The 27803-nt window shown below is 38.8% G+C and overlaps 1 protein-coding gene across 4 annotated transcripts in view; it reads left to right on the forward strand.

Moving 5' to 3' along the window:
- The window catches only part of LOC134644456 (leucine-rich repeat and fibronectin type-III domain-containing protein 2), a 136483-nt gene extending 110655 nt beyond the window's left edge, over positions 1–25828 (forward strand). For all 4 annotated transcript variants that reach the window (XM_063497523.1, XM_063497526.1, XM_063497524.1 and 1 more), the window contains 2 exons: positions 15134–16530; positions 20113–25828. In XM_063497523.1, coding sequence (XP_063353593.1) covers positions 15155–16530; positions 20113–21094 — 2358 coding nt within the window. In that variant the 5' untranslated portion in view covers positions 15134–15154 and the 3' untranslated portion in view covers positions 21095–25828. The remainder of the gene's footprint in view (positions 1–15133; positions 16531–20112) is intronic.
- The last annotated feature ends 1975 nt before the right edge of the window (positions 25829–27803 follow it).

Raw genomic sequence — 27803 nt, forward strand, 5'->3', positions numbered from 1 at the left:
AGTGTTTGCAAGCCACAAATGGAGACTAATCACCTCGTATCATATCTGTCAACAGACTGATTAGCTTTCTCTCAGTCTGAGGATAGGCTTGGGTTAAATTTATATTTGCTTACAGTTCTTGGTATTTGTTTTATCCTTCTTGCAGTGGCAGATGGGTGGAGTTTAGCACTTTAGAGTTTTCCATGTTGGGTAAAGTTTGGATTACAGATGGCAGCATTAATTCCTCTTGCAAACACTTTCCCTCTGACTGTCTAGACATTTCATGTGCTTGCATTGTTTGAGCAGGTCAGCCAAAATAAGTAAAGCTTCCACTTCCCTTACTGTGAGGTCACTAGGTCAGATAAGGTAACCCTATGAGATCTAAGCCAATGTCAGTGATGACCCCAATTTGAACCCTGCACTCAATCCTTAGGGTAAGGACTAGGGATGGAGGCAGCATTGACGATAACTCGGACTTCAGAGATCGAACAATGGAAAATAAAAACTTGCAACTGATGTTGAATAACAAATACATGGGCCACTGAGACTGGCAAGTGCTACATTTTTTGTCAGTTGGCCAATAGTAGTTAATAAGGTCAATATACTTGTTCATATCAGTGTATGACTGGAATATCTGAGTTAATTTCTGATCATTTCAGACTTTACAGCTGCTGGAAGATTTTGTGTGATAAAAAAAGGAAAAATCACATTTGACTTTGTGGGCAACACAGTCTAAATCCCAAAACTCAGACATAGCAAAGCATCACCTGTTCAGTTTTGCTTTTGCAGCAAAAGATTACCCTCTCTATGTTATGCTCTTCCTTCTACTTTCAAAAGCTGGGTCCCCAGACTGACGCACACAATATTTCATCTTATTAGAAAAAAAAAATACTTTAAGAGTTGTGGCATGGTAATCTTAATACACTGATTTAAAAGGAGATCACTCTGTAGTGGATTTGCAAAGTTTTCAGGTCGTTACATTTTTTTTATTTTTGTCATGTTTCAGACTTGTTTTAAAAATGAATTATCTTATCAGTCTACATGATTTTGTTAAATACAAATCCAAATGGTCCTCGAGATTAATTCATTCTCATTCATACATGCTCACCTTCACGTCTGTGGCTACCAGCTAACCGAACCACACTTATGTCTTTGAGAGGAAGCTAAAGTACTGAGACTCACCGCTATATCCAACCCACCCCCCCACCCCCCTTCCCATTCCAAAGCTCACTGTACAGAACTAGAAAATGGAAAACAAAGTTGTTTATGGCCAGAGTACATTGTTAAAGAATGAACAAATACATACTGACTTGCCACTTATCTGTTTCACCAGCCAATCATATGGCACCAACTAAGTGTATTTAAGCATGTAGGTCAAGTGCACCTGCTAAAGTTCAAACTGAACATCAGAATGGAGAAAACATGTTATCTAATGAGTGACTTTGAATGTGGCATGGTTGTTGGTTCCAGAAGGGTTGGTTCCTGCACAGCCGTCTGTAAGGTTTAAAGAAAGTTCCGTGGAAATGAGAAAATATTCAGTACCTTTTTTATGCAAGAGGTTAGAGAACATTGACCAGACTGCTTCAATCTAATAGAATCAAAACAGTCATTACAACCAAGGTAGCAGATAAGCTACCACTACAAAAACTATGTCGGTTGCAATCTACAATCTACAGTCCAGATTCACACACCCAAACCAATGAATATAGGGAACTGAGACTTGAAGCATTTTCTAAACTATGTATATCATGTATTATCCTAAATAGCCATATGATTGCCACTCTTACGATGCCTTTAAGTACTTTATACTTTGCTAAGTAGCACCTTAGCTTGTCATGGACAATTTCACTTTTTCTGTTATATAAGCTATTCATCATTAATCAGGTTCAACCAGTTCTATTCTTTGACATTTGACAGTGTTGCTTTAACCCTTTAAAACATCCGCATTAAGCTGCCTCGCTCTCTCTTTCACCTGGCATGCTCGAATTATGTATTTATACAAGGCTCAATGCTTTCCATGACAGCTTCTTGTATGTTCCTGTCTTTCTCTGTCTTCCTCTTAAACTTAAATGTTCTGCTCTCATACTCTGCTAGCTCTCTGCTGTTTGGTTGGGGGACGACTGGTGCCAGTAATCAGCTTTTTCTGGTGGCTTGAAAAAGAAGTTAAGGCACTGAACAGCTGCCAGCCATCGTGTGCATGAGTGTGTGCATCAGCGTGTCTGTTTGTGTGTGCATCTGAATGTCACCATAGATGGTAGTCTTTAAGCAGAGCACATGAGAAAGTGAAATAAAATTGAATTTTGAGGCTGTCAACCAGCACACTTTGAGCAGCCTGTCAAAATCTAATCACAGATGGCTTGATCAAACAGTGTGTCTCACTCTGGTAAAAGGTTTTCTGCCTTCCACATGTAAAATTAAGAAAATCTTCCACCCACAGTAAAAGACAGCCTGTAGGCTTTTGCATACAATGTGAGTTTGAGTGGCTTTGCCGCTGGGGTTGTGCTATACATTGGAGCTGTAACAAGGGTGATGGATGGAGGCTGTTACTCACAAGTGATTTGCATCATCTTTACCATTGCCACAAAGCTTACGTGGGAACCATCATAAAATACATTTTTTCTCTCTTTTTCATGGTAACAGAGCATATCTACAGTTGTTTCTCTCCTTTCTTTGGTCTTTAGCCTATCGGGCACAGCAGGGGAAAAAGGCGATCAGTCTCTATAAGTTCTTTTGCCCGGACTCCCTCTGCTCCAGTCGACCCTCCTCCGCACCGTGATCCACTTTTCCTTCTGAATGTTCCTAGGCTATACATCTCTTTCTTCCTTTTCCACCCTCCTCTCTACTGTATCTCACTCTCCCCCTCATTCTCACTCCCCACTGCAATGGCTCCATGTTGTGGTGCACCTTCAGGCTGTGTGTGGGATGGTGTTGTGGGCTGGCATCTGGCAGCCTCTGATAAGAGAGCGAGTGAGCTGGTTCTATTCCTTCTGAGATTCTTTTGAATTGTTTTTCTTTTTTGGGGGGAGGTTGATGGACTGTCCAGGGAGACCACTGGCCAAGATTTTTTTTCATAGTGTCTGAAGGACAGTGCCAAGAATATACTATACAATAGAAGTGGAACACCCTAGTCTCACAGAAAAACATGAAATGATCATGACCCTATTCCATGGCTGAGCCATGTTATGTGGAATTATATGCTTTCCCATAGCAAACAACAAGCCTTTACACATTGTTTTAATTGTCAGTGTAATGTGGTGTCATCATCACCAGTTTTCGGAAAGTGTCAACTGCAATCCCAGTCTTTTCCTAAATCCAAGCAGCTACTTTAATTTAGGCCCCAACATCTGGACTGGGTACAGTAGGAACACACACACACACACACAGAAACACACACACACACACACACACACACACACACACACACACACACACACACACACACAAAACCTAAACAAACAAAACCTGGTCTCTGGCTGGGCCACTCAAGGGTCGTTGTCCTATTGGAAGATGAACCTTTTCTCCAGTCTGAGGTCCAGAAAACACAGGAGCAGGTTATCATCAGGGATGTCTCTATACATGGCTACATTCACCTTTCCGTCACTAGTCTCCCAGTTCCTGCTGCCAAAAAAATCCCCACAGCATGATGCTGCCGCCACCATACTTCAGTATAGAGAAGGTATTGGTCAGGTGATAAGTGGTGCCTAGTTTCCTCTAAACATGATGCTTGGCATTCAGCCCAAAGAGTTCAGTCTTTGTTTTATCTGCCCAGAGAATTTTGTTTTTCAAGGTCTGAGGGCCCTTCAAGTGCCTTTGGTAAACTTTAGTCAAGCTGTCACTCTACAAGGCCTGATTCGTGAAGTGCTGCAGAAATGGTTGTCCTTCTGAAAAAAAACACAAAAGGACAACCTCCAGTGTTGCTCTTCAGAGAGCAACACTGGAGCTCTGTCAGAGTGGCCATTGGGTTCTTGGTTACCTCCCTGACTAAAGCTGATTGTCCAGCTCTAGGAAAAATCCTGGTGGTTCCAAACATCTCCCATTTACAAATGATGGGGTCCACTGTGCTCAGAGTGCACTCAGAAGATGTTTTATCACTAAAAAATGACCATTACACACTGTAGTTTCATCCACTGCTAATATGAAAGCTTTATGGGTGCCCTGTTCATCAAATACTGGCGCAAAGGTGAGGAAACGCGTGTTTAAAGTTGCAAAGAGGCACTCTTTAAAAGTTGACCTTTGAAAGTCTAAATATTCCTTCACATAGTGATTTTGAATAGAAAATTTGAGCGATGAGCTGTAGTTTATCACAGTAAAAAAAAAAAAAATTCTAGAAGCTATGCTTACCTCATAGGACAAATACTGCAGTTTGTGTGTATTAATTCGACTCCCAGACCTACTTTGTTGAATAGTGTCCCTTCCTAATAGAAACATCTCCCCTGTTTCACTTTTTCCATTTGTTTCATTTTGTGCTTGACCTAGGGGTAGAAGGGTGGGCATAGGGACTTTCACTATTTGTCAGTCTGCAATTAATTCAAAATGTTCCTCTGGGGAAAGAGCCAGACATACCTAACTGCTATAATCATCTCCATGTTAGGCCCTGTGAGAGAATGTGGGGCATCATTAGCCACAGATTGATTGTAGCTTTGCTAGCAGTGGTATTAGATATCCTCTGCACAAGGAGTTTACTTGTATTTTGCTTCAAAACAAACAACAGACACTAATTTATTTGGATCACTGAGTTTAGCATATAAGATATTTTTTATGATAAAATGGGCTTATTAGCATCGCTGCAACTAAGTGTTGCAGCTAGTGGGAGGAAGCAGAGGGATCTTTATCATAATAAAAGTTAAAGAGCATTTCTATATGACATTAGCTACAGTGAGAAAACAACGGTAAAAAGTAATGAAAATCTTTCATGTAAAATATTCAAAACTCTGTTTTTATGTTGGATCACATTTTTATATCTTTTAAGATTTGTAATTAAGAAAGAATGAAGTATTTTGTATTTTGGCTTTTTTACACTGATGCCTAGATTATATTGTGTTGCAGACACAGACACAGTCAGCTCGAGACCCAACAGATGAGCAGTCATTCCTTTTATACTTCTTTGATGTCCGCTTGAAGTCTACCGCCTGGGGTGAATGTGTAGTTTGTCCATTGTAATGGCATAATTTAAATTCCCCATGGTCTAGTCTGCAAGGTTACAAATTTCAGGCAAACACTGGCATCCACACGGACCCTCTTATTCACCATCTGATGGAGATTTTCACTCGGGTCAAGCGGTGCTGAGTGGACCCTAGCGGAGTCGTGGGTGCAGAAAGTATAATTCAAGCTTGAGGCAAATCACTATAAATAAAATATGACTTCACAACTTGCATCTTTATTCATTTCTTATCTCAGGCCTAGTGTGTTTCAGGATCTTGATTCTCATGTTAGGCATGCTGTCAAGCGCAGGAATACGTACAGAAAAAAGTGATAATGCAGAGATACACATGTACACTGTCATGACCCTGAATATGTTACACTTTGCTCCATCTTACACTTGAGCGGTTCAGAGGGTCTGATCTGAAATTTCAGCAGTATTGTGCAAGAGGCCAACTAAATATTGAATGAATAAGACACACAAGTAAGATGTTTTAGCTGGATAAAGGGAGCAAGAGCATGAGGCGTAGGCAATGACTTGTCAATTACCCATTTAAGTCTGATACAGAGCAGAACCTATGACTTGCCTCAGGTGGTGTGAGGGATGTTATGTGATGAATACAAGAGCGTATCCACCACTGGAACTATATATATAGCTTTAAAGTCGAATTTGAGTGGGAGTTTTCTGAAAGTGCACAGAATACTGACTCATCAAGGTTCTCTTGTTTTACAATATACCGTGGTATACTACTAAACCCTTTCTATTAGCAGCTACAGAATTGGGTAATTCTTTAGTAATTTTGTCATTACCATATTCTAAAACGCTAGTTTATTGTGATTCTTCTCTCCATTCATTGCTTTTTTTAGACTTTTTATTCAGGGCCTTTTATATAAACTAAACATGGTTAAACATGAAAATAAAAAAAGTAATGAATGAAAGGACTGTAATATTACTGTGGTGCAGTCATGATTACAGACTCTTTTTGGTTTGCTGTAGCTCTCTCCTCTTAAACTAATTGCTTTGCTGCAGTCTTAACTTTATGGCTAACAACAGACCTGACAGATTAAGTCACACATACAGGTATAGTTGAGCCTTTGCTACACTGTTTTGCATAAAATAATTGTGTGACAGCTTTTCAATGAACAGCATTTTCACGGTAGTTTGTTTGGACGAGCTGCCCACAGCGAGCTTTCAACACATGCTGAAAAATGATATCAATGGGGAAACTGCCTCAGCCAGCTAAAATTCAAACTGAAGCATTCAGTGAAAGAATCTGAGTAATTACAACTGTCACGTGATGGGATTGAAATGCCAGTGACCAACAACGATTTCACCAGCTAATTTCTTTACCTAGGAGGAGCGGCGTCAAGTGTGTGTCACTGTGCGACAACCTCCAGATGGTTTAAGCAGCCTACATCATTATGGTGGTTGAAAAGAAAATAAAACCCTGTCAAAGCCTGACTCTCCATCTGCAGGATCCGCGTCTTAATCATGCTTCTGGCACATTTTTGTTGCAGAATATCCCTGACAATTCAGTGCAACCTGTTCTGTTCAGATGATTCAGCTTCACCTCCACTGGCACATTAGCTGCTGAATATGAATTAAGCTCATATCAGACATTCCAGACTGCCTGTGCACACTGTATAGCCATCACGATCAAGCTTCTTACTTGGCTTAAGACTTTGGCAGCTCACACATCTTAATTTATCTTAAAACTTATTAACATTTTTATTAATTCTTTTTTTTTATCTAAAGACCACTAGCATTGTCCAAATTGCTTCTCTGCCTTTTTTTAGACTTGAAAACATTATGGAATTTTAGCATGTGAGATATTATTATGCCAGACAAAACAACCGCGATAGATGGACACTGTCTAATTTGATAAAGGTTAATTGGGTCAGAAAATAGCTTTAAAATAATGAACAGTCACATTTTTAACTGCTGGCCTCAAGTAGGCATCAATTAATTTGTTGCTGTTTGAGGGTGTTCAACCCCCCACCCCCTTCCTCACCTACAGTACCCGCCATCTTCACCGCACCCCACCTCCTGTTGTTAGCACTCATTTCTGTGCAAGGGCAGGAAATCTTTATTGAGGCTTTCAGGGTTTGTGAATATTCTTTGATTAATTATCACGTGCGTGACAACATGTGTTTGCCTTTGGATGTCAGCGATTAGCCTGCACTGAGCACATGACAAAGGTAAACTAGAGGAATGAAGAAGGTACACAGCTTTAACATGTCTGCCTTTTGCTACTTCGGCTTGTTTAGGACGTGGCTGTCATGTGTGACGAATGAAAATGTAGGGAAGAAACAGTAAAACAAAGGGTTACTCATATGCTCACAGAGAACTTACACACACACCCTGCAAATGTTAATGATGTCAAAGATGTTGATGTATCAGCAAGTGCATGCTGCAAACAGTACTGAAATGAAAGCTTAGGGAGATTTGTTTTTGCTCAAATGCAATTAGGCTTTCTTTTCCTAAACTATTGGTTTGTTTATTAGACAACTTATTTGAGAAACCCGACGCAAAACTGCTACATATGGGCGAAATGTAAAGCAATAACAGCAACAACAGGAAATAAGTTCAACATGATCAGTAACTGATATTTTCAGAGATTCAGTGTGAATTAAACTTTGCGAGGATGTCAATATTACATGTTCATTGGAAATACATATCCTTAAATCTAAGACAGAGAAAGCGTAGGGGAAAACAAATCCCTCTTGGTACTCTTGATAGTGATCTTTTTCTTTTTTGTACATTAAAGGAGCTGTTAACAACTAATTCAATTTACTTTTAAAAGCCAAAATGTAGCAAACACAGGGCTGAAGTTATAGCCCACAGCTAACACACTCACTGACTAAGAATTGAAGTGAACACAGCTTTCGAGAACGTCTCGTTTTCAACAAAAGTTAAATCTGCCGTATCAAAGTTTGCTTCTTTACCCACCCACAAAGAATAGATCTGTTTCCTTGGTGTCCCTTGTTTAAAGGTGTGGGAACAGTTTTAGTTGTGTCTTACATAGCCCCGTCTAATTGTGTAATGACTTCATAAGCTGTGTGAGGCTGAAGACAAAGTGTGGATTTTTTATTTTCATTTTATAGTTAAACATCCTGGAAGTTTTATGTCTTTCAGTTAGATTTCATCTCAGACTTTAGATATATTTGAATAAATTCTGTCTGTAATGAGAGGAAAGGAGACTGATAGAAACCAAGAAGAGATGAGTAGTTTTTGTAAGATTGAAACATAACTATACAACTGGTAATATTTTTTCTTCCATAACAGATTTATGAACATATGACAAGTTGGTTTTGTTTTTGTTTTTTTTTTTTTTGGGGGGGGGGGGGGGGTTTCTGTAGCTTTGTTAACTTTGTCAGTTTCCTTCTCAGCAAATATGAATTTCCTTTTTTTTTTCAAACCATCATTAGGAGCAGTGAAACACACAATAAACACCAGAATAATACAAAAAAAATGCTGGCTGGGAAATGCTTGTATATCTATAAAATATATACAGCTTGTTAGATTAGATTTAATTGGTCACCTGCTTGCAAAGATTAAAGTACTTACCTGGCTACTACTATAGAAATATAGCCATGATGAAAAGAAAGTACACCCTCTCTCAAATCTAAGCTTTTATGTATCTTTTTAAAGAGAAGAGTCTTTTAGTGTTTTTCCTAAGTGTTCTAATATTACCTTTAATGTTTAACATGTTAACTCAGGTCTGGAGTATCTGAGATGTCGCTCTTGGGTTACTTTGCAGTCTGACCATGTGGCGAATTTGCTGGGAAGTCCAGTTCTGGGAAAATTGGCAGATGTCTTTGCGTAATCTTTGTGAATAATCTCTCTCTCTCTTTTGACCCTGTGATGGACTGGCGACCTGTCTAGGGTATACCCTGCCTCTTGTGCTGGGATAGCCTCCAGCACTCCTTGCCCCGTGACACTGAATTGGATTAGTGGAAGAAGATGGATCAATAATTTATGTTTAACTTGAATAAGTAGAGTTTGTTTTTCGTTTTTTTTTTCTGGATAATTGAAAAGTGAGAAAGTGCCCCAATGCCCACCATTAACCAGCCAGACTGCTTAATGCTGCACTGGCATTTCCTGGACACCAGAAATAACTGCTCTCACTTTGTTACTCTGTCCTCATTAAAAAGAAAGGTGCCAAGCATGGAGCTTAACCACAGCGCATAGAAGAGCTAATTAAATTTACAGTCCTTTCATCACTTTATTAGTGTTTTATGGTTTACAACAAATATCATTAAGTTTAGGATATTATCTGTATCTGTCATTTCTCTACTGACTCTACCGACACTCAGTTCATCATTGGTTTTGTATTTTTGTATTCAGTATATAACACACAGTGCGCAGATTTAGATGGGGAACAGAAAGGACCTTAGAACATTTTAATAGCTGGATCCCATTTCTTCCTATAGTATCCTACAGTAAAGTATTTTCTATTATCTCTATAGACAAAAGGCTGTGTGTGTGAATCTGCTGAAGGAAAGTCTGGACAGGATTTAGACACTTGTCACCCTCAAGAGTAAAGCTTGCCCAGGCTTAAAAACTGTCTCTAGAATCCAAAAATCAGCTGGCAGTGGTGAAATTTTCAATTTAACATCAGAGCACCCTTCTGAAAAAGAAAAAAAAACTCTTGGTACAACAGAACTTTGTTGTACCAAGACTCCCTCCAAGCTTTGCCTCAGTCTGCTTTTGCAGCTATCCAGGAGGTTCAAGTCTGATAAAGGACTGCATGTAATTCATAGAGCCATGTCTGAGAGGCTTGTCAGGACAGGTAGCTGAAAAGACGAGCTCACAGCTGGTTGATGTAATCCTCAGTAGCTGGCTTTCGTGTTCTGGAAAGGTGGAGCTATTCAGTTAATCTTTTCTTTGCTACCAGTCACTGGCAATTCTGTGCAACACGTGTGTGGGTATGTTTGACTGAGCACACAGATTACTTTGGTTAACATCCAGAGAAGGTTTCAGCCATTGTATCCTCCCTCCATTTTTCACTCTGATAATTTCCATCTTTTGTCGAGATTATTCCAGGATTGCAAAATTCACTTTCTAAATCCTGTGAGCAGTTGTCCTCTTATGCTTGTACGTACTCTCACATATATATATTCTAATAATCGAATCAAAAGATTTATATTACGTGAAAGGAAGAAAACTGCTTAGCCTGTCATTTTACACCTGCGTAAGGCACCTTTATATGTGCTGACGGCTCTGTACGGTAGTGAGAGAAAGCTGTTGTCACAACTTTGAGCGTCAGCACCCACAAATGATGCAACATGACATCAGTGGATTGTATGTAGCACAGTCAGGCTTACTGAGCTGTCAGCCTGTGACATGTTTTATCAAAGCATACCAGAAGAAAGAGAAAGATGTAATGCTGGAGAGTCCAGCTCCGTCTGCACTGCGCTCTCTTCCCGTTGTTAAGGAGACAGCAATGTATTGGAAGATTTCTGAACAAAGCTGACAACTGAGGCAAAAAAGGACAAATCTCAGTGAAAGGACTCAGCTAGAAGTTTTATTGTTTTTTCTTTTAACACGACAAATGGGTCGAAGAAAGAATGAAAATTTGTATAACATAGACTGTCCTGGCGTTTACAGCCTGGCTTACCTGCATTAGGAGTTAAACTGATGCGTACTTTGTTGGTGCCAAGGGAAGACAAAACCATCAGAGTGACCGTCATCTCCCTCAGGGCTAACTCAACCTATATAGTACAGTCGGATTTTTGTCTAACAGATGGCAACACAGCTGTGTAAGCATGTTCATGTGATGGTTACCCTTGTACAACAAATTTCCACTTACAAAATACACCTTGTTTTTGACAAACTTTTTGTCCTTGTGTGTTTGTGTTCCCCGAATTCAAGCGTGTCCTCATTACTAGGGTGTCTTTATATCAAAGCCACTGGCATCTGAGAGAGAGGCACAATTTCTTCTTTGCATTGTTGGGCTGATGCACTCCTTACACCAATGGTTAGAATGGCCTCGTTCACAGTGGGTCACAATAAGATGCTTGGTCATTGTCATAGTTATGGGGTTTTAATTCAGTTACTTACGGTGTTATTATACAATTATTGTTCCCCATGTCTTATCTTCACAATCTTTTACCATCAACTTGCTTGATCATCTTTGTGCTTTGTACTAAGCAGTTAAGGGTTTCCACCATTATGTCATTTTCTCCTTTCAAACTAGTATTCTTTGTGTTTTCCCAGTTTCTAGTTTTTTGTTGTGTATTTTTCTTCTTTTGTGCATCTTATTGGTTTTTTTTGCCTGTTTTTTAGACCTTACATTTTCATTTTCAGTCACCTGTTAATGATATTTAGCTTGTTGGATTAAAGGTATGGTGTTTGGATTTAGTCTTCTGATTCAAGTGTCTTCTGTTTGCGTCTTTAAAACCGTTGAAGTAAGGCATCACATCAACTTGTTGTGAATGGCTGTATTTCAACCCAAGTCACAATCTTTTTCTAAAACATGACATAGCCTTTAGAAAGAGGTAAAATGTATTAATCAGCCCAGTTGTGTTTCCTTTGGACAGTTTGTTCTTTGGCTTTATGTTAAGCTAACCGATGCTAATAGTTGGCACATTGTAGTTAAACTAGTCTCCATACAACTAAGTATATACCTTGCTTTCAGCTGCATGTCTTACTCAGTTTATAATGTATAAAAAGCTTGGGGTCACCTGAATAATACTTTATCTTCAATCTAGTTCAAACTGACTGAAAGCCATCAGCACAGCTGTCCAATCAATGCCTATCAGCAGTCAATAAGATTTCTTTCTGGTTTGTTTCTGACAGAAAATCATTTCCAATAATACATGTTCTCTTTCAGCAAATGGACAAAACAAGAAAAAAAAAACATTAATTACTGTAATCTGGCATTTCTCCACATTACTGTGTGGAACATTTACCAATAAAATACAAGAAGAAGAAGTTTACAAACTGCATTTGTTCATAGATTTATAAATTCATTTATGAAACTAAATTCAAGGAGCTCGAGCAGAAGCTCCTAATGGTGCAATAATATTCCATATTACGTGCCTCAGGAGAAAATAATCGCTTTTATTGCTTATGAATTCTGTTTAAATGTAACATATGGGTGGCATTTTTACATAAAGTGGATAAAGTGCTATTAAAGAGTCTCATACAAAGACAGCAACCAAAACAAAAGATTTGAAAAGGTGAATATTTCCCAGAGCCAAAAGATCTCTGAACTTTTGATGCAAACATAGACATATAGTATATTACAAAAATACTACAATGAAATATATGTCTATAAAATATCTAACAAAGTAGATGAACACTTTGTCTCTATTGTTCGACTTCTATTGTTGTGTCGTAAGTTGAATTAATTTCACACAAGCTTATCTGTAAGATCAATAAGGAAGATCTGTAGTCACTCATCTGTCTGCTTCTCAGGTGTTGGCGCCTAATCTAAGTTTTACATAACTTCTACTTTCCCACACTGTCAAGCTGATTGTGACATCACTGGTCTAGTCCAATCGGCTTTCTGCCGGCCAATCAGCCTTCACTCCGCGTACTTTAAATCTCACTGTGCGTCTGTCTTGCAGTTCCCTTCCTCCAACCAACCCTCTCCCCAATCACCACCTTGAATAACTCAGGCTCTATTCAAGACTCCATCTTCATCTCCACCACCAGTGTCGAGACTCCATGGGGTCCTGCCCTAATCCCTATCATAGCTGGGATTCTGTTCTGCTGTGCTGGGCCATCGAGGTCTAACCGCCAAATACCTCAAATTGAATTCTGTACATAAATAAATCATGCTCAATTCCTTCTAATGATCTCTTCTTATTGAACTATATGTCAGCGTCATTAATGTACTGTGGAACTGTATAGAACATATCCTTGTTGGTATTTCCGTAATTTTGTCCCTTACTGTAAATTTTAGATGGTGTTGCAGGCTTGGTAAAGGCCATGAGTAAATAGTTATGGGCCTCAAATATGGTCCATGGTTTATACTGTACGCCTTTGTGAGTGAACCTCTTCTCTTTCTGAAAGGTAACCTCTGAATCTCTTCTGCCTGTATTTCTCTGCCCAGTAACCATAATACACGTTGAATATACGTGGATAATACTAGGAATCTTTCTGAGATTATATCTAATACATATGAATTTCTGCAGAATTTCTATATTTTTTTGATAATATTTACCCACCAAAATTGTACCCTTCAAGTGAAAAACTGCCCATGAAAAACTATACATAAAATATAAAGGCAGATTCTTTGAGTTTATAGGACTTTTCAGCTGCTGTTTCTAGATGGTGTCCATTAAAATGAGTCCATGAGAGAACCTGTCTGTCATCACTGACAGCTCTCACCATGAGGCCTTTTGGGGATCAGCTTCAGAGCGCTGAGAGGATCAGAACAGTAGGCATCCAGCCTGCAAGTACTTGGCTAAAAGAAAAACCTTTTGCACAGAGTTTCGCAGTTTTAAAGAGTGCTGATTTAAAATTGTTACATTAGGATTCAAACAGTGAAACCTCAGAAAAGTCTGTAGCATAAATATTAGCACCACATTGAAGCATTTTTCTACAACACTAAAAATTAAGAAAAGGACTTTAGCTGTGTGAACTGAAAAATGAGAAATCTCTCTTTCTCTCTCTCTCTTTCTCATATATCTATAACATGTTGGTTTTAAGAATTTTGTGTTGTATTTCTTCTTGGTATTAAAAGGTTTATAGTACCATTTGGCCTCATCAAAACTGTGGATCATAATTTTGGTAGTTCCACTGTTTTTTTGCTTTGTTTTTTTAATCAACTTCTTTGGTGATAGTGATTATTGCAAAAAAAAAAAAAAAACCCACTCTGCATGAGCTTTCTAAGCATTTCACTGTGACACACAACCCAAATGAGGAAGCATTTGTGATATGATTACAGATTGATTTTGTAAATTAGAAAAAATAGTCATATATTTTTTCTTCTAAGTTATTGAAAAGCACAGCCTACACATGAAGAGATGTTGCAAGGTAGTCAAACATAAGTCGCAATGCTGCAACTAGCACCTCACACATGCATAATAATGAATATCTGAATTGACATAGTTAATGTAAAACAAATTACAACCATGCTTCCATGGTTCTAGAGAGAACCATGCAGACTACAAGGCAGAGTTTCCCATTAATAAAAATTGCTCATGTAAAAAAGAAAGATGATTGAAATTGATTTTTAGGTTTTGAGTGTATTAGGAATTAATGATACAAATATCTGGGGGAATTAAAAGCTCGCTGTATGAAGTCAAGTGTGGCCATCCATTTGGAGGAGTCAGCCAGGTGTGAGGACTGTTAACGTACAGAGGCAGGCTGACTTTCTCCATGTCTAACACATGTGGTTTGTGTAATATTCTTTCCAAATTTCTGACTACAATGGTGCAGACACAATGAAAAAAGGAAACAAATGAGAAAAACTGTGTAAAATCATATATAGTGCACAGCATTAAAAAAAATTGTAGTAAATGAGGAGTAGTTCGTGTAACTTTTGCATTTTGTCTTAACAAAATTGTGTAACATGCCAAGAAAGAACACAACATGCATTATTTGTTGTAGAAACTAGTTCAGCTACCCTACACTTGAACTAGTTTCCACTGCATGTATGTCGGTATCTGTAATGACAGCTTATAAGCATGTGCGTCATTAAAAATAGCTTCTTAGCACAGTTTAATCCTGAGCTTCATTCAGACAATCCTCGTGTGATTTCTCACACCTTCTTTGCATTGCAAAGTACATGCATATGAAGGTTATAATAGAGAATATTAATGTAAAACAGTCTCAAGCATAAATATCAGACCTCATTAAACAAGCACTTTTGGACCATATGGTCCAAAGACTATACTGGCATTCTGTCAGAACTGGATTTATGGCTCCCTTTATGAATACAACCCTGTACACAATCCATGATCACACAGGCTCATTAAGTTACATGCAACTGAAAATGTATAACGTTAGTTTTGATCATAAAGCTTATCTTATCTTTTGTTTTGCTTTTCTTTTTTTCAGGTCCTCGTTGCATAAGCTAACATGGACAAAGTGGTCATCAGTCTCCTGTTCCTGGGAACCGCAGTTACGATGGTCCATGCATGTCCCAAATACTGTGTCTGCCAGAACTTGTCAGAGTCCTTGGGGACTTTATGCCCCTCCAAAGGTCTGCTCTTTGTTCCACCAGACATTGACCGGCGAACTGTGGAGCTCCGGCTGGGTGGCAACTTCATCCTAAAGATCTCCACCCTGGACTTTGCCAATATGACAGGTCTGGTGGATCTCACTTTGTCCCGGAACACCATCAGCGACATCCAGCCTTTCTCATTTATTGACCTGGAGACATTAAGATCGCTACACCTGGACAGTAACCGGTTGACTGAACTGGGACCAGATGACCTCCGAGGACTGGTTAACCTACAACACCTGATCCTCAACAACAATCAGCTGAGCCGTATCTCTAAAGTAGCCTTTGATGACTTGTTACTGACACTGGAGGATCTTGATCTGTCATATAACAACTTGCGCACTGTGCCTTGGGAGGCCATCCGAAAGATGGTCAACCTCCATCAAATGAGTCTGGACCATAACCTCATCTCCTTCATTGCTGAGGGGACCTTTACAGATCTCGACAAACTGGCACGCTTGGACCTCACCTCTAATCGTCTTCAGAAGCTCCCTCCAGACCCTATCTTTGCACGCTCCCAGAGCAATGTGGTGATGAGCACACCATATGCACCTCTGCTCTCACTAAGCTTTGGTGGAAACCCTTTGCACTGCAATTGTGAAGTGCTTTGGCTTCGGAGACTGGAACGGGAGGATGATATGGAAACCTGTGCTTCTCCTGCCAGTCTAAAGGGACGCTACTTTTGGTCTGTTCGTGAGGAGGAATTTGTGTGTGAGCCCCCTCTGATCACACAACATACACACAAATTGCTCGTGCTCGAGGGACAGACAGCTAGCTTGCGCTGCAAAGCTGTTGGAGATCCAATGCCAACTGTGCATTGGGTTGCTCCTGATGACCGTTTGATTAGCAACTCCTCCAGAGCAACTGTATATGAAAATGGGACTCTGGATATAACAGTCACCACATCTAAGGACTACGGTACATTCACCTGCATTGCTGCTAATGCTGCAGGAGAATCTACAGCGTCCATTGAACTATCAATCATTCAACTCCCCCATCTGAGTAATGGTACAAACCGTACCACGCAGAACAAGTCAGGCCTGTCAGACATAACAAGCTCTACTAAGATCAGTAAAGGGGAGCCTAAAACTCTTCCAGAGAAGGTGGTGTCTGTATCAGAAGTGACCGCTGTTTCTGCTCTGGTCAAGTGGAGTGTTAGCAAAGCAACTCCAAAGGTCAAAATGTATCAGCTTCAGTACAATTGTTCTGAAGATGAAGTCCTCATTTACAGGTAAGAGTGATTACTGAAACTTGATTACATCTAAGTATGGGCTAATAACTCTCTCTTCAAAGTGGCACACTGAGTCTTGAGTGTAATCTTTAGCTTTAGAATACATACAGTTGGGTTTCTTCTCTCAGCTGTTAATTGTTTGGTGGGTGAGTACTTGAGACAGTCAGTTCCTTTGAAGTGTTACTTGAAGATCAACATTCATTTTTCTTAATCCTTCTTGAGATTTTTTTCTTTAAATTGAGAATTGACGGGATGCTGCGTTCACAATTTTAAGTAAAAAGTGCAATGCAAAGTGAAATCCTTGCCCTGAACCATTAATTAGAAATCCAAGAAGAAAAAGGATTATAGACCCTCATTTCAATGTATCCTTCTTAAGCTGCTCAAGTCCATAAAGTGTGAGCTTGGAGACTGTTACTGAAGATCTTTGGGCTCTGTGAAATCAATTTCCTATGTCAAATGAGACAGTGAAAGCGGCAACATTCAGCAAAGATAACTGTTTGGAAATACAAAAATACAGCCATGCTGTTTAATATTAAATTGATGCATTTAGGTACATTAACCTCCTAAGACCCCAACTCTTTCATGGCATGCATTTTTAATTTCTCTTTGCTATTTGGGCTGATTGGGACCTGATGAATGTAAAAACAAAGAATTATCTTTTTTCCTGATGTAGTTTCGGAGAAGAGGATATCAGGCCCTCGTAGAGCAAAATTTCGTATTGTGGTCTAGACTCTAGACAACCCAATATATGATGTCCACATATGTGGACGCCAGGTCCTAGGAGGTTAAAGGATGAGTAACAACAATCAGATTTATTCATACAGTATGAGTCCCAATTTATAGGACAACCTGGCCTTTTTTGAAGAGAGGGGAAGACATGCAGCAAAGGGCCGCAGGTCAGACTCTAACCTGGGCCTAGTGCTCTCCGGCCATACGGCATATGGTTTTCTGCTCACTCACTGATCTAACCCGACCCCCTACAACTTTTTTTTTGCCACATAATGTGTTTTGTTTCCTCAAACTAATGTTAACTTATCTAAAGAAACTCGCTGAAGGATCCTTGAATGACTAGTATGCTGAAGTTTATATGGCATTGCCACATTATGGTCTGTTTTAGGCAGGAAATTGAGCATTTTCATTTCATGCTTACTAATACTGATAACTGAGGCTCTATCAAACACCATATCTGATCACCAATACCTGATCTAATGAAATAATAAGAAAATCCAAACGGCTGGGTATTAGCTAGGATTCTAAGAATAGAACTGTGCACAGCAAATGTGAAAGATATCACTCTGCCCAAATGCTTTTAATGCAACTTGCCATCACTGTGAATTCAATAATAAGCTGTTTATCTGATATCCTTGCTTTCATACTTAGTGCCAGCTTTTCATGCCAGAAAAAGGGAACAACATGAATTTTGAGATATTTTTTTTTCATCCCAGTGACAGAAACAGTGGATGACTCATCCGTGTTCTAGGAAACGGCCTTATGAATTTTCTCTAATTTGTACAAAACTGCAACTGTAAAGCTAATGTAAGCTTTGTAAAATGTATTTTCCTTTTTCATTCAGTGATTCGCAGCAGCAAAATTGTTTCCCTGAAAAGAGATTATTTAAATTGCATTCTTGATGTTGTCAGTCAAGACTCGCCCCATATAACAAAACATGTACATTTATTTGTTTGAATGCTAGTTTGAGATATTAAAACCATGAAAGTTCTTAAATGCAGATTTAAGGATGCATTTCTTAGTTTAACTTCACTTTAGTGCACAGTTGGTAGCCATTAATTTAAGTGTTGAGCGCTAACTTTGCTTACCATGTGATTTGATGCTTTATTTTTTAATGTAATCTTCAGTATGTAGTTTATATACAGAAGAAAAAATGGCCTAAAGCAATTCATTTATCTGCACACCAGAATACACATTATAAACTGGAAGGAAAAGATAATGTGAAAAGACAGGACAACTACTGTTTCTGAATTAATACTGATATCCTTTCATAGCATGCACATGTGCACCACTAGCTGGCTGATGTAGTTTCCCACTGCCTGCACTGAAACAATGGCATGATTAAAAATCAATCACAGCCATGTGGAGCAGAGGAGGGATTGCATGAGTCCACTGGAACATGTGAGGAAGCACAGCTTCTTCCTGGTTATGGGAGAAAGAGGCAATTAAGGATGAATAATGAACTGTAGCCCCGCTGGTGTCTGGGCTCTTTGGTGGAGGCACTTCAGAGGGATCAAAGCTTTCAACACATATGCTATAGGAAAACAGCAAGCAACAATGGATGAATGACTGAGGAATCTATTTATACATGCCCTTATGGGTATGTTGGAGTCTCAACCTTTTTTACCCCAGTGTTTTCCAGTTTCACATCAATTAATTATTTGTTGCATTGTACATGTAATTACAGAATTTTGTTGGCATATGATACATTTTCAAATCAAAAGTTGAAATACATTATGTTTTATACACCCCTCAAAAATGGCTTGGATTCGAAAGTTTGTTGAGGCTTCTCTAACCATGATGTTAAAGCAAGATTGAAGACCAGTTATATTCATCTATTGTCTTTTTTGGCAGAAGATCAATGGCCAACTTCCATTCTATTCAATTCTGTTTAATTCAGTTCAGTTTCACTTCAAGGTGCAACCTGTTCCTTATGGTACTGCTCCTGTGTTAGATTTTTAAAAATCTAATGGTCTAGGGCACGGTAGCTGGAAGTGGTCGTGAAATTATACGTAAAGTACCCTAAACACAGAAATAGTGTTTTCTAAACTGTGCATGTCCACTAATGTTATATTGGCATTACCAAAGATTTATTAATTTAGCATCAAAACAGCATTTTAAATCCAACTACTTTGAAGTTTTGGATTCGATAGCAGCATGTGCGACCTGTCAAGCACAGCAAATTACAATTGACTTGCTTCTTTGTAGCGTAACACTTAAAAAACTTTACTGCATTCAGTTGGAAAGTCATGCACACGGTTTTAAATTACATGTTTTGACACGTGGAGAAAGAGGATTTACTAATTAAATGTCTCTGAGATGAAATATCCAGATGAATGAGTGGATAAAAGCAGTTGCTGTCTGTGCAACAAAATACAGGTTTTGAAAACACCCTTTTCATTGGCAAAGCTCTTGGGCAATTAACTTACTGCAGATTTGAGTTTCAGTTTAACTCAAAAAGAACTGAAGCTTAATTAACCAGTCATATTAAAACATCAGAAATAATAACAAATTGACTTGAAACAACTTAATGCGTGTTTAATGGATTGTACAAGATATTACATTTAGCCAAAACAATATTTAAAAATTGGCCATTCACTATTTATCTCATTACTATTTGCTTGCATGGATATCAAATGGTATATACCAGGAGCAATGAAGTCATCTTTTCGAATTACTTTGTGCATATAAATAACTACTTAGCATGGTTAATTGTGTACTATTTCCTTGATATGTCAAAGCACAAGATATTAATTTGAACTACTTTTAACATTTTGGTACTATGGCCATATTTGGAATCCCTATGGCAAGAAGTCTGTATTTCTAATGCTGTCTCTCTGTTTCTGTTTTCAGAATGATTCCCATGACTAACAGGGCCTTTGTACTCACTAATCTGGTCCCAGGGATGCAGTATGACCTGTGTGTCTTGGCCATTTGGGATGATACTGCTACGACTCTCACTGCCACCAATATTGTAGGCTGTGTCCAATTTGTCACTACTGAGGATTACCCACAGTGTCAGTCTATTCACAGTGGCTTCATGGGTGGCACTATGATCCTGGTCATCGGTGGCATCATCGTGGCCACACTGCTGGTTTTCATCATTATCCTCATGGTTCGCTATAAGGTGACGAGTGGGATCCAGACTAATAAACTGCCCACTGTGAGTAACACATACTCACAGACGAACGGAGGAATGAACAGGTTCAACGGTGCCCCACCACAGGTCAAATCTACAGTGGTGGTCATGCGTGAGGAAATGGTAGAGTTCAAGTGTGGATCGCTCCAGAGCAGTCTCTCTTCATCCTCTTCCTCCTCTAACTCATTAGACAGCCAAACAGCAAGAGGGGCTGGTGACCGCTACAGCATGCAAAGCAGTGAGTGCACCACCCTGCCCAGCAACAAGTTCAGGAGGCACGGCCCCAAAGCACGCCCAAACTTGGACCACCTTTTAGGGGCCTTCACCTCACTGGAGCTGCGAGGGGCAGGGAGAGACAGCGCAGGGACTTCTGGACCCTCCACCAGTTCCAATGCTATGGCAGTGGCTGTGGCACCACCGTCTGATAAAGAACCATTGCTTGGAAGGGCAGAGTCCACAACCATGCTGGGACGCATCCTTGGGCTCCCCCAGGAGGGTAAGCCAAAGAGGAGCCATTCGTTTGACATGGGTCATGTAGGGGCCACACAGAGTCGCAGCAGCTACCCACGCAGGATCAGTAATATCTGGACTAAACGCAGTCTGTCTGTTAATGGCATGCTGCTGCAGTATGATGACAGTGAGGATGAGAAGCCCACTTTTGAGAGCTCCGAGTGGGTAATGGAGAGCACGGTTTGAAGACCATAGAGACCACATGTGAGATTCATGACCAAACAATAAATCTATATGAGAATAAAAGAAACATGAGTGAAAAGTGAAGGATATCCCAAAGGGAAACTATCTTCTGCATGAAGCTAACCCAAGTGATAATATAAGACACTCAAATCAATAGATTCCTGGTCATGATCTCATCTCTGACAGTGTCAAACTGTATTTGAAAAATGTCCCCATTTTAAAACAACTGCAGAAATGGCCCACAAGGAATATTTCCCAAACCACAGGGTACATGAGATTATCCCTGAGGGGAGAAAAGGGAAAGAAAGACAAGAAATTCTAAGTGGATTTACTATGTCTTTATTAAAACAACTGAAAACCAAGAGGATTTGCCTCGATTGTGGTGAAGTGGATCACAATGTCATGGACCCCTCAGCATGAAATGGGACTACTGCAACAGTAGAAAGACCAGAGGAGCTAGTAGAAAATTAAAACAAAGTCATTTTTATTTTCAGTCATTTTTTCTATCATTTTTACTATTTATTATTTGAGGCAATTCATCAGCAGAAGCACATCTCGGTACTGAGGTTGTAGCTGTTGGTCACAAACAAATAGACCCTCTCACACATACACATATGTAGAGGCTACCATCTCTCATACAGCCATTACAAACACTTTCAAATTGATAACATGATTAATTTTCAGTAACAATATGGTCCTATGTTCTAGATACCATAACAATGAACCACAGCAAGCCAGTCTTGTATTTGTACCTCAGGTTATGTATCGTATGATGTTATTTTAAAGCAAGTAGGACTACAGCTAAGATGGAACACAAACAGCTCCACACACAAAGTTCTTTGCTTGATTGTAAAGCTGTCAAAAAACTATTTGTTGCCATCCAGTCAAAATCCAGTGTGTTTCCAGCTCAGGTTAAATCCTGCTCTAACAAAATGTCAGTTTGAGTGCTTTGATACTCTCCCCATAGGTTAGCCCTGGTGACAATGGTCCCTGTAGGCAAAAGGCCCATTGATGTAAACAGAGTGTTCGCCTCAGGGTACGGTTTCAGATGTTATCAAGATATATTATAGTCACTGGACGTGGATGGTGTTTGAAATCCATCAAGCCCACTTAATCATTTGCCCAAAGCTGCCAAAAGCAGGATCTATCGTCAGGCTGTTATTCTCATGAGGTAACACAAACAAGAGAGTATGGCAATTACTCATTTAGCCAGGTTAAATGGAGGAATTTGTCATTTGATAAAGGTCATCGTGCTGCTTAGAAGAAAGGAAAAAAGGGGAACGATATCTCATTAAGGGCCAAACATTTCACCAAATTACATGATACAGAACCTTTGTTGGTTTATGTATTATTTCAATTGATCCATCAGAGAGCCCATTTATCTTTCATTCTCTTTCATACAGGGCTGTACATTGCAGTAAAATACTTTGAATTAGACTCTACTCAGATTACTGCTGATCAAAACTGCAACATCTCTACATTTTAATGCCTTTCTCGATATTCTGTGGATCTCTGCTGCATTTTAACATGTGGGATGGTCATCGGTTTCCGTTTCTTCCCTACAGTAGGTGTACCGTTCTGTATATTGGCATTCTTTTTGTACAATAACTGGGTGAGAATGTAAATGGGGATGGGGGAAGGGGGCAATCGTGCAGTAGTACTTTTATTTTTATGTGAAGCAAACAGTGAGAAGGTGCTTTACTGTGACGTACCAACTTGATCTTTGTTAGTTGGCTTACTGAAATGGGATTTTATGTGATACTGCAAGGGGGAAGTGGAGGACTGGCTTTTGTTAAAGGGTCAAAGCCACTCAAATGACTAAAATACTTATTTTCCAACTTATCTCAAGTGGTATTCCTGCATGTACACTGTAGACAATCTTGGTTTTATTTGCTCATGGTTTCAAAGAGCTTTCTGCAAAATTTCTGCCTCTAGTGCAATACAACGGTGTTGGAAAATGCAGACCAATATATATATAGTTTAACAATGTATCTCTGGTACAATCCCTTCTATTGATCTGTTACATCTATTACAAAAATGATCAATAACTCCCTGTTTACCTAAAGCTTTAATCATTGTTTAACCCGATATCACCACAAAACGTGCAATAGACACGCCAGTCCACCGTGTCCGTTTCACTCTTTGCCTCTCCGAAGCATGAAAAGGACACGCATGTCGAAGTTCCAGTAAGCTGCAGTAAAAGAAGAGGGAGATATTTTATTTCAAGCCAACTTGAAAATAATCACAGTAAAGCGTTTAAATAGATATTATTAACACATTTACATGTAAATACATATTAGCCCCCTAGCTTAATCATTTGTGGCGATTAAGGACCTTGGAATGTCCTGCATACGTTTTTTTGGTCACTACTGACTTCTTGGCTTTAAATATATTATCTCCCCCTGCTGGTAATGCAGTAATGTAACGTCTGTATGTGTGTCCATCTCATGTTTTGGAGAGGCAAAGCGTGAAATGGACGCGGTGGACCAGAGTGTATATTACATGTTTTGCCGCAATACTGAGTTGCATTGTATCCATGCCATACAGTATATCCATTCTAGCCAGTGAGCCACACTGCTGCACTGACATTCAGTGTGTTTAACTGTATATGACATACAGTATATCCAAATGAGCTTTAAAATCATGAGCTTATAAACTCAGTAATTTAAAAAGCACAAACATTTTCCAATAATGTGTCTAAAATAAATGATAAATTCAGATTAATGCCTACAAAGTGGCCAATGACATAAATCATTTGTTCAAGATAATTGCAGCAGGGTTATGGGACGAAGCATGCACTGCTCCAATGGATGAATGAGACTTTTTTCTTATTATTCTTATTATTCAGTTGCAGGGATTGCACTTTGTTCCAGAAAGCCACATGTGCAATTAGGACTGAGACAGTTGAGGCATGGAGTTACCTTTGTGTCATTTAAAATATTACATTTGCATTATAAAACAAAAAAACAACCTTGTTTTTAAATCCAAAGGTTTTACTTTTGAGCTCACTCTCGTGGGCAGTCTCTGTTGGTCAGCATGGCAGCTTCCACAATTTGCAAATAAGAGAGTGAGAGCATAGATGACATAAAATCAATGTGTAGGTGTGTTTGCACATAACATTCATCTTGGTAATGGCAATAATGTTATGTTTAAACTACGATTGGTATTATTTCACTTCAATTTTTTTTTGCCTGTAGCCAGATATGGATTTTCATAATCAGTTTCCACATCACAGTTTGTTGAACAAAAGCAATCTACATGCAGTACTTTATAAAACGAAACATTCTTTGTGTTATTGTGGCAAAGGCTAGATATAAACATACCTGTGCAGTGACTTTTCTGCCTTCTCTGCTCTTTCTATGCCTTCACCACACAATTATTTACCAACTGTGAGTGCTGTGACTCTAATCAGTAGAGATTTGTCATATTTCACCTTAACACCCACGTTAGACTTAACTCAACAACCAGCAGCAGTTTTGGATTTACACTCAAAAGTTTGATTGATATTAAATCAATGAAAAGAAAACTAAGGAAATAAGGAAAAGCATCTATATAGTTTTTTCTTTCTTTCTTTCTTTTTTTTTTTGCAAAATTATCTTGTTTGTTTGCATAAAAGTGAGAGAAAAGTACCCATATTAGTCCTTACTTCTTTAAGAAACATGTATTGTTTTATAATAAATAACATTTTTACTGTTTTGACAATCGTTCCCATTTTCCTGTTCAGTTCCAAAATGATCTGATCCATGAATTGAACAAAAACTAATTCCTCAGCAGCAGCAGCAAAACCGTTCTCATCAAAACCCTCCAATATCAGTGTAAATGTTCTTCTGTACCAGAGCTGTAGCCCAGGTGCAGCAATAAGCTACACAGACATGCTTCTGTATCACTGTCTGATTTTTTTTGTTCCCAACATATTGTTTTCCACGAAAACCTGTATGAAAGACTTTGAATCACTGCCAACTATGTAACTTTTCGTAGGAATTTGCTAGCCTGAGGAATACCTACACAATGCTGAACAGAAAAAATCGAAATGACTGAGCCCATAATAAAGTCCAAGGTTTTTAATCTGTATCTTTGAGATTTTGAGTCCTCAACGAATGTCGTTTTACCCTTAATTTAATGTTTGCCAAAACATTACAACTTTTTAAATTGTTAGCTTACATTTTTGAAGATTTTTGTCTTTGCTACAAATGAATGAGTGCTACAGACTGTGTGATTCATAACATTTATTATTTATTCTTAACAGAATAAATCAGATTACCCAATATCATCAGCACTTTACTTTAGTATCTCAGGTGTTTTGTTTACAGACACTTGTCTGCCTGATTTGCCATTAACAGTAGGTTTTAATGACAACGATGCAACAAAGTCACAAAAAAAACAAGTTAGGTAAATTTTTATCTGTATTGTCCACTTTCATGCAACAAATCATCCTCCCTCTTTTGGTTTCATTTCTATTAATTTCTCATTATATCCTGATAGTTTCACTCATTATTATAAGTGGAGAGCATTTTACCTTACAGATTAAAACAAGTTGTTTTGCTAAAGATTTTGAAATTGAATTCATTGTGACTATAAGCAGAAGAAACCTAAATCTATTCCCATCTGTTTTATTTCATCTGAAATTTCAAGGATGCTTATTTTGGAATTTGAGCAAATAAAACCAGAAAACATTTGCTTTTGTGACACTGGAGGTACACGTTGAAATATGTATTTTAGTGAATGTGTGAAGTGACCCTTTAACCTGCCGTCTCTGCTTGTGACATCATATAACATCCCCCTCCACTCTGCTAACTAAGAATATAAATTTAAGTGTGTATTTGACTCAACATAGTCATGATTCTCACCTGAGGTTCCAGGACAAAAACAAGAAAAAAAACTGTTTATGTGTGAAAACATTTTGCTACAAAAGAATATAAAATATTGTCTAATTCCTATGAACCAAAATGGCTCTTCTGTCTTTCTTCTTCCTGCGACATCAGGTTACTTTACAGATTCCATTATTGATGACATTTTTCAAACGTGATCCTTATGAATGGAAAGTGTTGTCTAACCGTGTCTGCCTACAAAGTACAAAGAAGCTAATGGAGTGTTCTTCCCCTCATGCGGTGTTTGTTTACCGCAGATGAGCCAAGGGTTTTCCTCCTGAGGTCCAGCTGCTGTAATCAGGCCAGTTGCTGCTGACTCACCTCAGCACTGCCCTTATTACAAATCACCGGTACATGCAGCTCCTGGCCAGAGCCCATAATAAGGCCTTAATTCATATAATCTGTCAGGAAAGGTGCTTACGGTAGCACAGAGTAAATATAATCTCCACAAGGGCCAAGCGCTGCTTGATAAGACAGCGATATGCACCTCCTGAAGGCTCAAGAGGAAGATGACCGCTGCGTGCTGAACGTCGGGAAGTTTGTTTCGAACGGGGCTTTGTGTTTTCACGATACACAGGATATTCAGATATACACTTTTATAGGATCTGAGCTGAAAAGTTATCAGATAGACAGCAGCATTTTTTAAGAAAGTAAATTAAGGACACTGCATTTTTTCTCACATCACAGGTTTATGTGGGAGATCTGTAAGAGCTATCAGGTTGCTATTCAGTAAAACAAGTTGAAGAAAAAAGCACCTTTAACAAACCTGACAGTAGTTCTTTTGTGGGGTTTTTTTCTTACACTGTTGTTTCTTTTTGTGACAGCTACATTGAAAACAAATCAGAGCGTCAATGTGTTTACAAAGTCTGCTGCCACTTAGCATTTATTCACTGAAACTGAACATGAGCCCAGTCTGCAGGTCATCTGATTTGCATAAAGCCTTTGTAAATAAACCTGATGTTTTGATGTATCTGGAAAACAAAGAAATGTTTTTCCCCTCACTATTGCTGAAGTTGGAATGTTGATGAAAAAAACAAAGTAACCGTACAGCCCACAAGAAGAAAGCTACATGAGGAAATACAACCTGCTTCTACGTCCACCTTTCTAAATATAGCCCAGGTATGATTTGCCACACAGGAAAACATGGATTCTTGCAATTGAGAAGATATAAAGAAACAGCATAAATAGTGGCAAAGCATGGTGCTTCAAATAATATAAAATATTTTAAGATAATAATACCACAACAAAAATAATTCTTTTTTTTTTTTTTTTAAAGTGAATCCAGACGAAAGCAGAATTGTCTTACTTGCTTACTTATTGAACCACTGAGTGCTACAAAAAAAAGTCAGTCTGGTGATTTCCTAACCAGAGGTGTAATGGTTGGATGACTCATGAAAAAAAATCAGCTTCCGTCTCTCTCACTCATCAGGCTTACTCTCGGTCCCTTTGTGTGCACGCGATAGCTGTAACTGTATCTGTAATCTCTAGACTTTTCAGACGTGATCTTTGCTGCTCAGCCAGTCTACTGGGGAAAACAGTCAGGTTCAATAAATGTTTGTATGAGTTTCTGATCTCCAATTCTATATTATACAGGATTATCTTTGCAAGATGCACAAAACTGAACAACTGTGCAATTTGCACCTTTGCTTTTCTTCTATTTCAGAAGCAGAGACCTTAATGTATAGCACGTGAAAAGGACTGTTCATCCTTAGGCCATGTGTCTTTAAGCATTTTCACTTCAAATCTATTCAGCTGAAACAAATTCTAGTGTATTTAATTTGAAATGGCGAGAGTGTCAGTCAAATCAAATGTGCCCGAAGAGCCTCTGTCCAGTGTAGTCAGTG

This window comes from Pelmatolapia mariae, linkage group LG16_19 (assembly GCF_036321145.2).
Source record: "Pelmatolapia mariae isolate MD_Pm_ZW linkage group LG16_19, Pm_UMD_F_2, whole genome shotgun sequence".
NCBI classification, from domain to species: domain Eukaryota; kingdom Metazoa; phylum Chordata; class Actinopteri; order Cichliformes; family Cichlidae; genus Pelmatolapia; species Pelmatolapia mariae.